At 65.1% G+C, this 14042-nt stretch overlaps 3 protein-coding genes across 3 annotated transcripts in view; 1 reads left to right on the top strand and 2 right to left on the bottom strand.

Annotated features, from left to right (window-relative positions):
* Positions 1 to 2565, top strand: part of RAX2 (retina and anterior neural fold homeobox 2) — a 6981-nt gene extending 4416 nt beyond the window's left edge. The window contains exons 3-4 of the mRNA XM_027742208.2: positions 122 to 372; positions 2103 to 2565. Coding sequence (XP_027598009.1) covers positions 130 to 372; positions 2103 to 2546 — 687 coding nt within the window. The 5' untranslated portion in view covers positions 122 to 129 and the 3' untranslated portion in view covers positions 2547 to 2565. The remainder of the gene's footprint in view (positions 1 to 121; positions 373 to 2102) is intronic.
* Positions 2566 to 4904: 2339 nt separating this feature from the next.
* Positions 4905 to 12026, bottom strand: LOC113999033 (mucosa-associated lymphoid tissue lymphoma translocation protein 1-like). Its single transcript, XM_039386132.1, is given in 18 exon segments — positions 4905 to 5858; positions 5944 to 6078; positions 6174 to 6331; positions 6588 to 6734; positions 6802 to 6929; positions 7383 to 7457; positions 7745 to 7922; positions 8062 to 8265; positions 8641 to 8676; positions 8771 to 8818; positions 8985 to 9081; positions 9193 to 9285; positions 9287 to 9375; positions 9715 to 9865; positions 9978 to 10108; positions 10629 to 10795; positions 10993 to 11134; positions 11894 to 12026. Coding segments are annotated over 17 exon segments (2229 nt in total). The 5' UTR covers positions 11130 to 11134; positions 11894 to 12026; the 3' UTR covers positions 4905 to 5603.
* Positions 12027 to 13013: 987 nt separating this feature from the next.
* On the bottom strand, positions 13014 to 14031 carry MRPL54 (mitochondrial ribosomal protein L54). The gene is made up of 3 exons (XM_027742203.2): positions 13936 to 14031; positions 13518 to 13674; positions 13014 to 13255 (listed from the first exon to the last, which is right to left on the bottom strand). The coding sequence occupies exons 1-3, from the start codon at positions 14009 to 14011 to the stop codon at positions 13123 to 13125; spliced, it is 366 nt and encodes a 121-aa protein (XP_027598004.1). The 5' UTR covers positions 14012 to 14031; the 3' UTR covers positions 13014 to 13122.
* Between the last annotated feature and the right edge of the window lie 11 nt (positions 14032 to 14042).

The raw sequence follows: 14042 nt of genomic DNA, 5'->3' as shown, positions 1-14042 counted from the left end.
TTCCTGGGGCCGCCCCACCCTCCCGTCCCTCCATCCACTTGTCCATCTGTCCCCGTACCGGGGGTCCGCGTGGGGGTCCGACGGCCCCCCAGCCCCACTGACCCCCGCAGTCCCCCCACAGGTGCCACCATGTTCCTGAATAAGTGCGAGGGGGACCTGGGCGAGCTGCGGAAGCCGGGGGACAGCGAGGGCACCCCGCCCGCCTCCGCCGAGGAGGAGCAGCCCAAGAAGAAGCACCGGCGGAACCGCACCACGTTCACCACGTACCAGCTGCACGAGCTGGAACGCGCCTTCGAGAAGTCCCACTACCCCGACGTGTACAGCCGCGAGGAGCTGGCCATGAAGGTCAACCTGCCAGAGGTCCGCGTGCAGGTAGGGAGGGCACCCGTGGCCCCAGCACCCCGGGCCTGTCCCTGGGCCGGGTCAGAGGGACCCCCCGGTGCTGGAGAGCTCGGCTCCGCTCTCGGCTCCACCGCCACCACCTCCCTCCGGGCCTCAGTCTCCCCACTGCTCGAGGTGGGCGCAGCAACCTCTGCAGAGCTGCTCCTGACAAAGCCAGGGAGAGGGTTTGATGGCTGAGCCTGTTTCCCCCATGGGGTCCCAGTTTGGCCTGTGGGGTCCCAGTTTGGCCCACAGGCCACAGCCTCCGTTTGGGCAGGGAGATGGTTTTTAGAGATCGTTTTTTCCCTTTCTGGTGGGGGCTGCTCCCATCCCTCCTGCTGTTCACGTGGGAAAGCAGCCAAACCTTGGCTGATTGAGGCCACTCCCAGGTCTTTCAGGCTGGGAAAGCGCAAGATCCTCACAAATTTGGGGGTTATAAGCTTGTTGGAGCGGGGGGGGGCAGTGGGGCTGGGGAGGTTTCGCTCCCTGGGCTGCAGGAAAAGGCTCATGGGGGAACAGCACGGCCTGAGAAGAGCCCAGGGTTCCACCAGTATGGTCCCCACCATCCCTGGACTGACATGGTGAGATCAGGGAGAGGGAAAGGGCCAGTGTGCTGAAGGAGACAAAACCCCTGCAAAGCAAAGCAGTAACCCCTGCACAGACAAACTGAGATCCCCAGGCCTCAGCCCCAGTCTAAAACAAGGCAGCCTTTTTTTGGGGGTGTCCAGACTATAAGGACACCTCTGCTGAGCTCTCTGAGCAATGACCAGTTTCATAGAATCACAGAATCACTCAGGTTGGAAAAGCCCTCCAAGACCATCGAGCCCAACTGTTCCTCCAGCACGGCCAAGGCCACCACTAACCCACGTCCCCAAGAGCCAGATCCACATGGCTTTTAAATCCCTCCAGGGCTGGTGACTCCACCACTGCCCTGGTCACCCTGTGCCAGCCCTGGACAACACTTTTGGGGAATAAGTTTCTCCTAATATCCAACCAAAAACTCTCCTGGCGCAGCTTGAGGCCGTTTCCTCTTGTCCTGTCCTCTTGTCCTGCCCGACCCCCACCTGGCTCCACCCTCCTGTCAGGGAGTTGTGGAGAGTGAGAAGGTCCCTCCTGAGCCTCCTTTTCTCCAGGCTGAGCTCCCCCAGCTCCCTCAGCTGCTCCTCATCAGACTCGTGCCCCATCCCCTTCCCCGCCCAGCTGTTCATCTTTCCTCCCCCTTTGCCTCTCACAGCAGACCCTGTGCTGCTCTGGGGACATGGGGACCAGCACTCCAATGAGCTGTTCCCACAGGGCCAGATGTCACTGCTGGATTTGGCTCACTGGTCCCTGTCGTTCCTGCTGGATTTTGGTGTAACTATGGCATTTTAACGTCTAGAAGCTTTGAGCCAGGGGTTGGGAAGGTCGGATAACACTACCCCGAGGGCTGCTGGGTGTCTGCAGGGCCAGGGTGCACATTTCCATAGAGCAGTGAGAGTAGGGGCTGTGTGCTGATGCCTCTTGCTTTCTGTACCTCAGAGATGTCCTTGGTCTCTGGGGCTTGTGGGAGAGCTTTGGCAGAGGTGTGTGGTGTGCTGGGAGGGCAGCCCATGTGCAATGGGGTACCCCATACATGATGCTGAAGCACTCCCTGTGGGGCAGAGCATGGGGTACAGCATGTGGGGCACACTGCAAGGGACCAGCTGGGCACGGTGGAGCTCACCCTGGCTCTCACCTCGCAGGTCTGGTTCCAGAACCGACGAGCCAAGTGGAGGCGGCAGGAGAAGATGGAGGCCAGCTCCATGAAGCTCCACGACACCCCCGTGCTCTCCTTCAACCGGCCCCCCATGACCCCCAACGTGGGGCCCATGAGCAACTCCCTCCCGCTCGACCCGTGGCTGACATCCCCCATCTCCAGCGCCACCACAGTCCACAGCATCCCCGGCTTCATGGGAGCCCCCCAGGCCCTGCAGCCCCCCTACGGCGGGCACTCCTTCCTCAACACCCCCGCACCGATGGCGCAGGGCATGCAGCCCATGGCCCCCGCGCCCTACCAGTGCGGCACCCCCTTTGTGGACAAGTACCCGCTGGAGGAGGTGGACCAGAGGAGCTCCAGCATCGCCTCGCTCCGCATGAAAGCCAAGGAGCACATTCAGACCATCGACAAGACCTGGCAGCCCATTTGATGAACGTTCCCCTCTGGCCCCTCCGGCCCCCCCCGGCCCCGGCTCCTGGCCCCGGTGCCGGCTCAGCCCTGGGGCAGGTGAGGGAGGACAGTGGGTGCTCAGCAGGACCAAAGCCGGTGCTGGGCAGGAATGCCAGGCTGTGTCTTCCCCTGCTGAGCCAGCACTGGCAGTGGCAGGGAAGCCGGTCAGGTGCTGGCAGGACCCTGCTGCAGGGGAGCACCCTGGGGGAGCCCGTTTGCCTCGCTGTGGCACCAGCACTGGCTGAGGATCTGGAGCCCGTTTGCCTCGCTGTGGCACCAGCACTGGCTGAGGATCTGGCCAAGGCTCAGGCATCCCACCGTGCCACCAGGCCACGCACCACCCCCTGGTCGGACACCTCCTTTCCTCACACCCCTTCCCCTTCCTGTTATTATTAATTTTTTTTTAATGCTGCAGATTTAAACAAAACTGAACAGAAAAGCTCTAGTTTCGTAGGGAGTACTTGGGGGGATGTTTTAGCTGCATCGGGGCACGGCGCCGATCGTGCCGGGCGATGCGCCGGCACCAAGAGGACGGTTGTATCGTGAGTAAAGAGATAAGATGAACGGCTGCCGCATGCTGGAGTTGGGCACTGTGCCCTCGTTACCACAGCGGGGCTGTCAAGCCTCTGCTGGGAAGGAATTTTATTGCAGGGCATGGGAGCACCATCCCTGGGCACCCTCCTGCCCCGCTCCCTCGGGATGCCGTGTGCAGGGCTGGGTCCAGGGGCGGGTGACTCAGTCCAGCCCTGGTTGTGGGCTGGGACAAGCTTGGCTGCACTGTGGCCTCAATGGCTCATCACAGGTCACCTTCTCGACCACCCCTTGGGGGCTGTGCCCACCGCCCCCCTGCCCTAACACTCCCCAGAGGTGCCAGTGGCACAGAGCTGCCAGAATTGTGCTGGTGGGAGGATGGGTGGCAGTGGGACCCCTGTGGCCCATGGCCAGGGCTGGCGAAGGGAGGGGGCCAGCTGGGAGCCCTGGGATCTCTGCAGCAGGGATGTCAGGGTGTGCCAACCTTACCCCCCACCAGCAGCTCCTGCCAGATGGGAGCTGGTGGTGGTGACAAGGTGCCACTTCCCCAGGGGTCCCCAGCTCCAGGGGGACCCTGCCTTCCCACTCACCAGAGCTCAAGGCACAGCCAGTGTCACCTCACTGGCAGCAAGGGCCAGCAGGCCCCCAGTGCACAGCTGAGCCCACAGTGGCTTTGAGGTGCTGAAGCCCAGCTGGGACAGCAAGAGGTGGGCTCAGCCCTGGGTGAGTAGGAGCCCCCGGGTCCCTGGGGAAGCCAGATGAGGGCCAACCTTCTCCTTCCCCACACTGAAACAAGATGTTTCCCCAGAAATCTTCCTGCTTCGGACCCGAGGGCAGCCACCAGCCGGGGCTGTGCTGGGGCAGTCCCGTCCCCGCCGTGTCCCCGTGTCCCAGACCCCACTCGTCCCCGCCGTGTCCCCGTGTCCCAGACCCCACTCGGTGCCAGCGCGCCCGCCGTCCCTCTCACCACCACCCCCCGGGGGTCTCACCCCGATCCAAGACCCCCGGGGCCGGACTGTGACGTCCCCAGAGCCCCGGGGTCAGGCGGGTCTGGCCGGGATGCCAGCGGGCCAGGCGAGGCACTGACCCCGGCGAGACCCTTTTCCTTGTGCCCCGTCCCCCGGCTGCTGCTGCTCGTCTGTTTCGTTAGCGACAATTAAACCTTTAACAACCCATTAAACGCATAATCAATGCTCCCCGGCCCCCCAGCCCAGCTAATGGGGTGAAGCGCCCCGGCAGAGCCGGGCTCCGGCCGGCAGATAATGAAGCAACGGCTGCGGAAGTAATGGGGTTTGATCCGGGGGACGGGACGCGCTCAATGGGGGCTGCGCTTTTCACATGACATAATTGCCGAGGCTGGCGCCAGCCCGGGGCACCCCTCGGCCTCCCGAGCGCCAACAAAGGCCGGCTGGCGCGGGGAGCGGGAGCGCCGCACCCCCGGCTCGTTTGATCGGAGCCTAATTGGGGCGAGGGTGCTCCCCCAGCCCGGCCCCGCAACCGCCACCCGAGAGCGAGGGCGCGGAGGGGCCCCGGGATGAGGATGCGCCTCCCCGGCTCCTCGGGGTTGGGGGGCTGCGTGAGTTATTGAAATGAGCTAATCTGCATGAGGTGGCACCGGTGTGCCCGGCGCATGGTGGCGGGGGGGTGGCGGGGCGCCTTCGCTTTTGGTTCCCCGCATGCCCTCCCGTGGGTGCGCCCGGTGGCTGCTCCGCACCTCCTGCACGAACGGGCAAGATTTCTGCCCCCAAAAATGCCATTTCGAAGCAAGGCAGGGGCAGGAGCGCCGAGCCTCCTGCCCGGCCCACTTTTATTGGTGTTCTTCCTGGTGGAGACCCACTGGAGCCCGCCACGGTATGTGGGGGCTGCGTTTGGGAAAAATCCAAGCAAAATGGCATTTTTTTTCCCCCTTAGATCCCAATTCTGTCCTGAAATCACTCACTGTCAAGATGGGGCTGGTGCCTGGGGTCTTCCTGGGGGGACTAAGTGCTACAGGCAGCTCTGGGGGCACTGGGGGGTGCTCCCAGTCCCTCATGGCAGAGCAGGAGCCCTCCTGCTCCCCCCCCCTCTAATCTCCTCCCGTGGGATTTGCCCCCTAAGCTGCTTATTTCTCTCTATTTCTCCCAGGCCTGAACGAACCCAACCCTGCCCCAGTGCGACGCCTCGCGCTCGCTGAGCCGTGGGCTCTGGGCACTCTGCCCCCGGGGCTGCCCGCTGGTGGCCTGGCACTGTGGGGCTGGCCCTGCCCAGGGATGTGGGGCCAGCACTGCCATACCCGGGCACATGGGGCTGGCACTGCCATGCCAGGGGATGTGGGGCTGGGGCCAGCAGTCCCAGCTGTGCTGCGCTGCGAGCCCCGCACCCCCTGGCACAGGCCAGGATGGGGCTCAGCCCCTCCCAACACCCACCTCTGTGCACGTCCCCTCCGCCCCCTCCATCCCCGGCCCCCCAGCAGGACAGATGTGGCTCCAGGGAACTGCGGTGACAAGGGGGGGGCCGCGCTGTCCCTCTACAGGGTGTGGGAGCTGGGGACGTCAGGGCTCAGGTTCTCCTCAGGGGTGTTGACCCACGAGCTGCCTGTTGCCCCCCAGCTCCCGGGGGGGGAGGAGGAGAGGGGGCTGCAGGGCGGGGGGGGCGAGGCCGCCCGCTGCAGGTTGAGCTTGGCGATGAGCGGCCGCCCCACGCTCACCCGCTGCCGCTCCTCCACGAAGTCGTCCATGCCCCGGTAGCGGTACTGCAGGCACACGGTGAAGGCCAGCTCCTGCTGCAGGGGCACCGGCACCGTGGGCACATGTCCTGGCATGGCCGTGGCCACATTATGCCCCTGACACCGGCCCCCCGCCCCTTACCCGCAGCTTCTGCAAGCCACAGATCCGGCTGTAGAGGCAGCAGGAGGGGCAGCCGAGGCTCCAGACAGGTGCCAGGGGGCTGCCCACCTCCTCCGGGCTCTCCTTGTTGGTGCACTTGAGGTCCACGTCCAGCTCCTGCCACGGGCGGCATCCACATGGAAACCACCACGAGTGCCCCAGCCCCGTTCCCCAGCAACCACTCTGGTGTGGCTTTGGCAGCCCCATCCCACCTCAGGGATGTCAGTGAGCCTGGCCTCGCACTTGGTGATGTCCGTGGGGGCGGCCACCACGCGCGTGTAGATGATCATGATGTTGGAGAACTCGGCGGCGAAGCCCAGCTGGACGGTGACGCCGCAGTCGAAGCGGAGGTGCCGGCTCTCCGGCAGCACTGGGGAGGGGACAGGGACAGCAGGGCTGGGACCTGCAGGGGCTCTGGGCTGGAGCTGTACCCACAGGTGAGGAGACCGTTGGGTCACCCCAGAGCAGGGATGCTGACATGGTGGTCCTGCCTCCAGGCTGGTGGTTCTGTGCCAGCTTCTCCTCCAGCTGGGAGGAACCTGGCAGGTGCTGCCTGCAGCCTCTCCCTGCACCTCGGGCTGTCCCTGCTCCAGGTGCCAGCTCTGGACGGGGTGGCTGTGACTCACCATGAGCCTTGGCCCACTGCAGGTTCCTGGCAGAGGTCTCGTCCCGGCCCGGGGGGCGGATGGGGTCCGTCAGAGCTCGTCTCTCCGAGAGGTTGCTGCGAAGCTCCAGCGCCTGCCGGCCCCGCGTGATCTCCAGCGTGCCCATGTCTGCCATGGCACAGGGGGTCAGCAGGGGCCACCAGGGGATCACTGCACCCCACTACTCCCCACTCACCCTCGGCCACCTTGTCCAGCAGCACCGTGATCTTCTCGTCCTCCAGCAGCCAGCGCTTGAGGAAGGTGACGAAGATGCCGTTGGAGAGCTCGCCCTGGCTCAGCTCATAGGCTTCGGCATCCGCACACCTGCAGGGATGGGGCAGCAGTCGGCTGCATCGCGGGGTCTGGCACTTCCCCAGGAACTGGCCCCCAACAGGACAACAGTCCTGGGAAAGCCAGAGCTGGGCACCTCTGGCTCCTGTTCCCATCTCACCATCTGGCCACTGTGCCAGGGACAGGTGGGAGCCATAGCTGGATCCTGGGTGCTTAAAGCATCACCAGCCCAAATCCCTATGCTCCAGAGGAGCCTCAGGCTTCATGCCCTCAGGGGCTGCCCAAAGCTGAGCAGTGCCATGGACACCTCCCTGCCCTGTGAGGGACTCAGGGCTGCTGTTTGCCTACCACCTCCAGCACTGAGCGGAGGGATACAAGGAGGGGGGAGAGACACAGGCAGGGGGGCTGAGCCCCTGCCCCACTCTGAGCCAGGAAGGGAGACTCAGCCCCGCTGCCCACACTGGGGAGATGGCAGGAAGGACCCACGTGGCATAGCCAAAGACGATATTGGCCGTGACCTCCAGCGCCCCGACCTGCGGGATGACGTCGTCGTTGAGGTTCCTGCAAGAGAATGATGCTGGGTAGAGCCAGGAACTGCCCCCCTCAAAAGCCCACCCCAAGGCACCTCGGAGCCCAGGGGCTGCCCTGTGCCCCTCTGCCCACCCATCGTGGTGTTTGCCAGCTCAAAGGGGCAGTGATGTTCTGGGGCGTTTGGACAAAGACAATGGGTTTAGACGGGCCCCCAGGGGTGCCCTGCACCGCTCCCTCAGGAGCCAGCACCCATGGGTCCCTGTGCTGGGATGTCCCCGAGCAGGTGTGTCCCTGGGGGGGTGGCAGGGCTGGGTCACCTCTTGCGGCACATGTCGAGCAGGAAGGTGTTGAGGCCAGTGCGGCGCTCCTGCATCGCCCGCAGCACCCGCTGCACGCACAGGCAGTGCGCCGACGTGTAGGCGCTGGGCGCGTCGATGGGCACCATGAAGCTGTTGCCAAAATTTTCATAGCCGTGCCCGGCGTAGTAGAGCAAACCTGCCAGGGGGAATGGAGGGCAGGTGACGTGGTGACATCCCTGGACCTGCCAGCACCCTCCTTCTTGCTCAGTCCCTCCACCAGCACAGAACCCCCCAGTTCCCCCAGGCTGGAGCTGCCCTGGCGGGTGCTGTCCCACCATAGACACCCTTGTCGAGGAGGAGGAGGAACTCGTTGACAGCCATCTGCATCTCAGCCTTGCACAGGTCCAGCAGCGAGACCACCTTGAAGTCGAGCTGGCGGAGGAGGGCACTGAGGGCATGAACGTCCACCATGGGCGCCTGCAGCTGCTTGTGGTGCAGGTAGTGCATGTTGCCGATCAGCAGCGCCACTTTGTCCGTGGCTGCAAGGATGGGAGAGGGAGGTCTTGAGAAAGGGGTAGGATGCTTCTGCTGTCCCCACTACCATTCAGCCCACAGAGGTGACACCCAGCTGTGGCCAGCATCACTGTCCCCGGGTATTGAAATGCCCTGTGGTGTCCCTGCCTCGCTGATCCCTGAACCGTGGGGGTAGGGTTGGAGGTTGGAGTTAGGGATTTGGGTTGGGAGTTAGAGTGCTGATCCACTCTCCTGGTTAAGGCTGGGGTGCTGCTTTGCTCTCCCAGTGCGCTGCACCCAAAGAACCCCTGGCCGAGCAAAGCCTCCTGGGGTGACAGTGGTGACACTGGGGACAGTCAGAGCCACCCAGGGCCACCACCCCCTCCTGGGCAGGCTCTTACCATACAACTGGCCGGGATTGCCACACTCTGGGGCACCTGTGAAGAGAGAAACACCATGCCAGGGCCCTCCAGTGCCAGGGGAGCGTGGTGGGCAGAGCAGCACGGACCTGCCCTCTCTGCACACACCTACCTCCATCCCCTTCCTGCCAGGAGCCTCCAGAGGTGAAGAGCCGTGGGCCTGTGGCAAAGGGGGGGTCAGGGATCGTACGCATGGCAGCACCTCCCAGCATGGGCTGCAGCCCCCCAAAACTGCAGAGCAGCCATGAGGGCTTAACGGGGAGCAGGGCAGGGTCAGGACACCCCATGCAGGGAGAGAGTCACAGAGGTTTGTCCGGGGCCCTCACCGATCTCCACATCTACCTCCTGGCTCCACACCTCATGGAACAGGTTGAACACTCGGCAGCAGTAGCTGCCCCGCTCGGCCGTTGTCACCAGCTTCACCTGCCAGTGGGACGGAGCGGGAGGCTGGGGTGGTGTGTCGGACCACACTGCACTGTGCCACGCTGTGCCGTGCCGTGCCAACACTGTGCCGTGCCAGGGGACCCACCATACCTGGAGCTGAGGTGCCTGAGCCCCCTCCACAGGACGTCGGTTCCTGAACCACTGGTACTGGGGCGGGGGGTTGCCGATGGCTCTGCACTCCAGCGCCAGCGTGTCCCCCTCGGCCAGGCGGCACGGCCGTGGCTGCCGCAGGATCTGCAGCCCTGCCATGCTCGGGCAGTAGCCACTGGCTGGGGAAGGGACAGGGTGGCAAATTCAGCACCCAGCCATGGCAGCGCTCAGCAGAGCTGCTCCAGGCCCCAAGTTCCTCACTCATAGGCCCTGGCACCCAGGGGTAGCATGAGGCATTGTGCAAGAGGAAGACACAGGGCATGTGGCTCCTCTGTGGGCACTGTGACCCCAGCAAGCCGAGAGACCCTTGTGGCTGAGCCAGTGACTGACAGGGCAAGCAATGCCCCTCAGGATCCATCCCTGTCCCAATGGGGCCAGCGGTGCCCTGTGGGAGCTGCCCTGTTCCCAACAAGCGGTGCTGCATGGGTGCTAGCCAGGGATGCAGATCTAGGAGCCCACCTGAGCTGGGGCTGCTGCTCTTCTCCACCTGGACGTGGGCCCACCTGGAGAAGGCGAAGGTGGCCCCACAGTTCACCCGGCAGATGTACCACTCGGGCTGGCCCGGCGGGGCGGCCGTGTCGATCACCAGCTCTGGGGATGTGGCTCCAGGCACCTACAAGACAGGAGGTGGCCAAAGAGTCAGGGGCTCCCTCTTACCTGTGTGGGTGCCCTCGCTGTGGACAGGGCACGGGGGCCCTGCTCCACATGGCACAGCGGGGCCTCACCTCCCGTTTCCCACAGAACCACTGGTACATGAGCCCCGGCGGGCCGGTGGCACAGCAGGTCAGGGACACTCGTGTCCCCTCTGCCACCACCTGTGACTCCGGCTGCACCGTGATGCGGATCATGTCCTGGACTGCAGGAGAGGAGACAACCGTTCCACACCATCCCATCCCATTCAGTCCCATCCTATCCTGTCCCATTGTACCCTTTCCCATCCCCCCCAACAGCCTGCCCAAGCCCAGCCGAGCCCAGCCCATCCTATCACATCCTCTGTCCTGTCCCAACCATCTCATCCTATCTTGTCCCATTGGTACATTCAGTGCCATCCCACCTCACCCATTTTATCCTGTTCCAATCTATCCCACCCCGCTCTGCTCCATCCTATCCTATCTCATCCCATCCCATGCTGTCCAAACCTGTTCCATCCCATCCCATCTGACCCCATCTCAGCCTGTCCCCCATCCCATCAGACCACATCCCATCCTACCTCACCCTGCCGCATCCATCCCACCCCTCCCCACCCGCCCAGGATCCCTCTACCATAGCACAGCCCCAACAAGGAAGAGCCGCCCTTCACCTCATCCGCTTCCTCCCGCTGAGCCCCCGTCCCCGGTGGCCCCTCCAGCCCCGCGGTTCCCGCTGCCCGTCCGTACCGGCGGCGCTGAGGACCCGGCAGGCCTTTGTGTGCCCCATCTGCTCCAGGCAGCCCAGCAGGTACTTGAGGGTGCAGTCGCGCTCGGCCAGGAGCTGCAGCAGGCACTGCGTGGGGCTGCCGCGGGGCTCCAGCACCTTCAGCGAGCACATCTCCAGCTCCTCCGCGCTGCGAGCGCCCGCGGCCGTCAGTGCCCCCTCCCTCCCGGGGCGGGCGGGCCCCCGCCAGGGCTCTCGGGTGTCCCCTGCCCAGGGGATGGCTCTGGGGACCCACGCGCCCCTCGCCCGGCCCACGGCAGGGCTGTGCCCACCGGCATTTTGTCACCCGGTCGGGGACAGCCCCCGGCGATGCCCCCCCAGCCCTACCTGCACTTGAAGCGTTTCTCAGCCCCGGCCAGCTCAGCCAGCTTGCGCCAGCCCCGGCCCGCGTTATCCAGGAGCTCACACAGCCGGGCCACCACCTCCTCGCCCAGGGCGCCGATGGGCACGCTCCAGTCCCCCATCCCTGCTGGGGACACCGAGGGATCGAGCCGTCAGTGAGTCACAGGGTGACAGGGTCCCACTGGACACCGCCGGGCACAGTGTGCCTCAGCAGGGAGAGCACCAGCATGAGCTCACCAGCGTCAGGTCCCCTCCTAGCAGGAGCCTGGGGAGGTGCTGGGAACCAGCTGGGCAGTGCTGCTGGATCTGGCCACCGGCAGCCAGCCAGGAATGTCACACACTCTCCCTCCATGAGCTGTGACAGCACCCTGGGGAACCCCACTCACCCCCCAGCCTCAGGCAAGGAGCCAGGGCATTTTAACCCAGTCCCAAGAAAGGGACTTCATGGAATTGGGGTCCACAGAACTGGAAAGAGGGGATGTCCCCTTTCACCTTCCCTGTCCCTTCAGGGACCACAGAGAATGGGGCCCAGGGGCACCTCTCCCCCTGGCAGAGGCCCCAGTGGGACAGCAGCAGCCCCCTCGTTGGCACGAGTCCTCTGTGTGGTGGCTCCAGAGCCAGCACAAACCTTTCCAGGCCACCAAGAGGGGCTGTGGAGGGGTCAGGGGAGGGTATGCAGGGGTCCTGGGGCTGGGACCCATCTTAGCTTGCCCTGACCTGGGAAAGGTTTTGACAACGAGGGGAGCATGGCATGAATCACGTGGACAGGGGCAGCACCCAGGGAACAGCTCCTTCCTCCTCCCCTCAGGTCCCTCCCCAACAACCTGCCCCAGAGGAGCACTTGCCCCCAGGACTGAGCTGCCCAGGGCAGCTGGGTGACACTCACCCAAGCAGGGGGCTCCAAGACGGAGGGCAGGGATCCAGGTGCTCGCTCTGCTCACCTTCTGCTGGACTTGGGGGGCTGGACACGCTGGAGGTGGTGAGGGGAGGGCAGGGCACAGGACAGGCCCGGCGGGACGGGCACTCACCGCGTGGTACAGCCGGATGAGTCTCGGCAGCTCTGAGGGTGTGCACCCAGCCCCACGCAGAGGAAATGAGGGCTCAGCCCAAAATCTGCCCCGGCCCCCACGCTGCAGCACAGCACTTCTGCTTCCCTCCGCCTTCCTTCCTGTTGTGGGGCGTGTGGGTGCGCAGCTGCCACGGGGTGCCCACGTGGGCACCCACCCACAGCCCCCCAGGGAGCCAGGCACAGCCCCCAGCCCTGCTGCAGGGCACGGGGCACCAGGGACACTGCCGGGCTGGGCAGGGGCTCCACCGCCCCCTCCTTGCTATGGGGGGACCTTGTGGGCGGCTGTTTGTCCTCACAGCCCAACTCGAGCCCAGGCAGGAGCTGCAGGGCAGCAAGTCCAGGATGGAGGTGAACCAAGGTGACGGGGGCACCTCTCAGCCAGGTGAGACCAACACAGGGGCAGGACCACGGCTGGGGAAGCTGCTGGGCTTTGCCAGGCCAGAGCCAGGTGAGGACAGGCAGGGACAGGGCAGCGAGGGCCCAGCTGCTGTGAGGAAGACCCTGCCTCCACCATGCAGCCCAGTCCAGCCCTTGCATCCCAGCACCGCTGCTCCTGCTGCCAAGGGAGGAAAGCAGAGCAAGGGACCACTGTGTCCCCCCTCACCTTGCCTGCTGCCTGGCAGCACCACCAGAGCCTGGTCCTCCTGCCCCCAGGAGCACAGGCTGCTCAGCCCCCAAGACCCCCAGCCAGAGACGCAGTGACAACGGGGTGAGGGGGGGCATCCCCTCCCACCCCCCTGTGGAGCCCTTAGACTGAGGTACAGACAGTGATGGAGCACGACCTGTGTGTGGTGTGGGCTCCCTCCATGAGCCAAAACCTGAGCTTCTGCCTTTGCAAACACACCCAGAATTTGTGTTGCCTCAGCCCCTGGCACAGAGGGGGACCCACACCAAGCGTGTCAAGGTCCCAAGTTTTACACAGCCTTTGTAACAGATATCAGTCTCACTCCAGATTTATTTCTTGTTTATATCAAGCGACCAAAAGCAGGAGCGGGTCCCAGTGCCACCTGTGCTGGTGCGTGGGGCAGCCCCGAGCTTGGCAGCACCTAAAACTTCTTGCCCTTCTTCAACTTGTTGCGCTGCCACGTGTTGTATTTCCGCAGCCGCCTCCAATACTCGAGCGTGTCAGGGTCCAGCTCCTCCAGCTTCTTGGGGGGCCCGAGGTGGATCTTAAAGAGCCTGGGGGCGAATGCAGAGGATGTGAGGCTACGGGAAGGAGGGAAAAAGGGACAAGGACGGGACACAGCCGCGGACGTGAGTGACCAGGACGTGCAGATCCCTCACCCCCACATCCACAGTGCACCCACTCCTGTCTCCCTGACCCCAGGAAGGTCCCTGGGCTGCAGAGGGGCAGTTGCCTCCTCCCAGAGCACTTCGCTGTCCCTGTGCCTCTCGGACGGCACCTCTGTGGGGACACGGAGGGGAACGGGGCAGCACCCACCAGTCGGGGTACTCGGAGTCGGGCTTCAGGGCCACCTCCGGGCCCTCCTTGAAGTAGTTGACCCCCATGGCGTGGGTGGCGAGCATGGTGGGGTCCGTGCACACCTCAGGCCCCTTCAGCGCCTCCTTGGGCGCGCCCTTGCCCTTGGCCTTGGCGGCTGTGGGGACAAGGGGAGGGTCAGAGCAGGGGCGACAGGGATGCGGGTGGGGGAAAGGACGGGGCTCGGGGGCAGGGGCACCGCGGGGCGGGAGCGGGGCTGGGTCAGGGTCGAGGGGAACCGGGTGTGAGAGAGGGAGCCGGAACAGGAGCGAGGGGCACGAGGGACGGAGGCGGGGGGGCCCGGGGGCCCGGGGGGACGCGGGGCGGGGAGCACGGGCAGGGCAGAGCAGGGCAGGGCGGGGGCGGTGCCGGGTCTCACCGGGTTTCTTGGCGTAGCCGCGGGCCGGAGCCCCGAGCGCGGCCCCCGCCGCCCGCAGCAGCGCCCGGGCGGCCATGGGCGCGGGGCACGGCGGGACGGGCGGGGCC

The sequence above is a fragment of the Pipra filicauda genome, unplaced genomic scaffold, assembly GCF_003945595.2.
Source record: "Pipra filicauda isolate LSUMZ 115617 unplaced genomic scaffold, ASM394559v2 scaffold467_size714961_pilon, whole genome shotgun sequence".
Classification (NCBI taxonomy): domain Eukaryota; kingdom Metazoa; phylum Chordata; class Aves; order Passeriformes; family Pipridae; genus Pipra; species Pipra filicauda.
The sequence above is the reverse complement of the archived record's forward strand: the minus strand, read 5'-3'. Positions and strand labels throughout refer to the sequence as shown.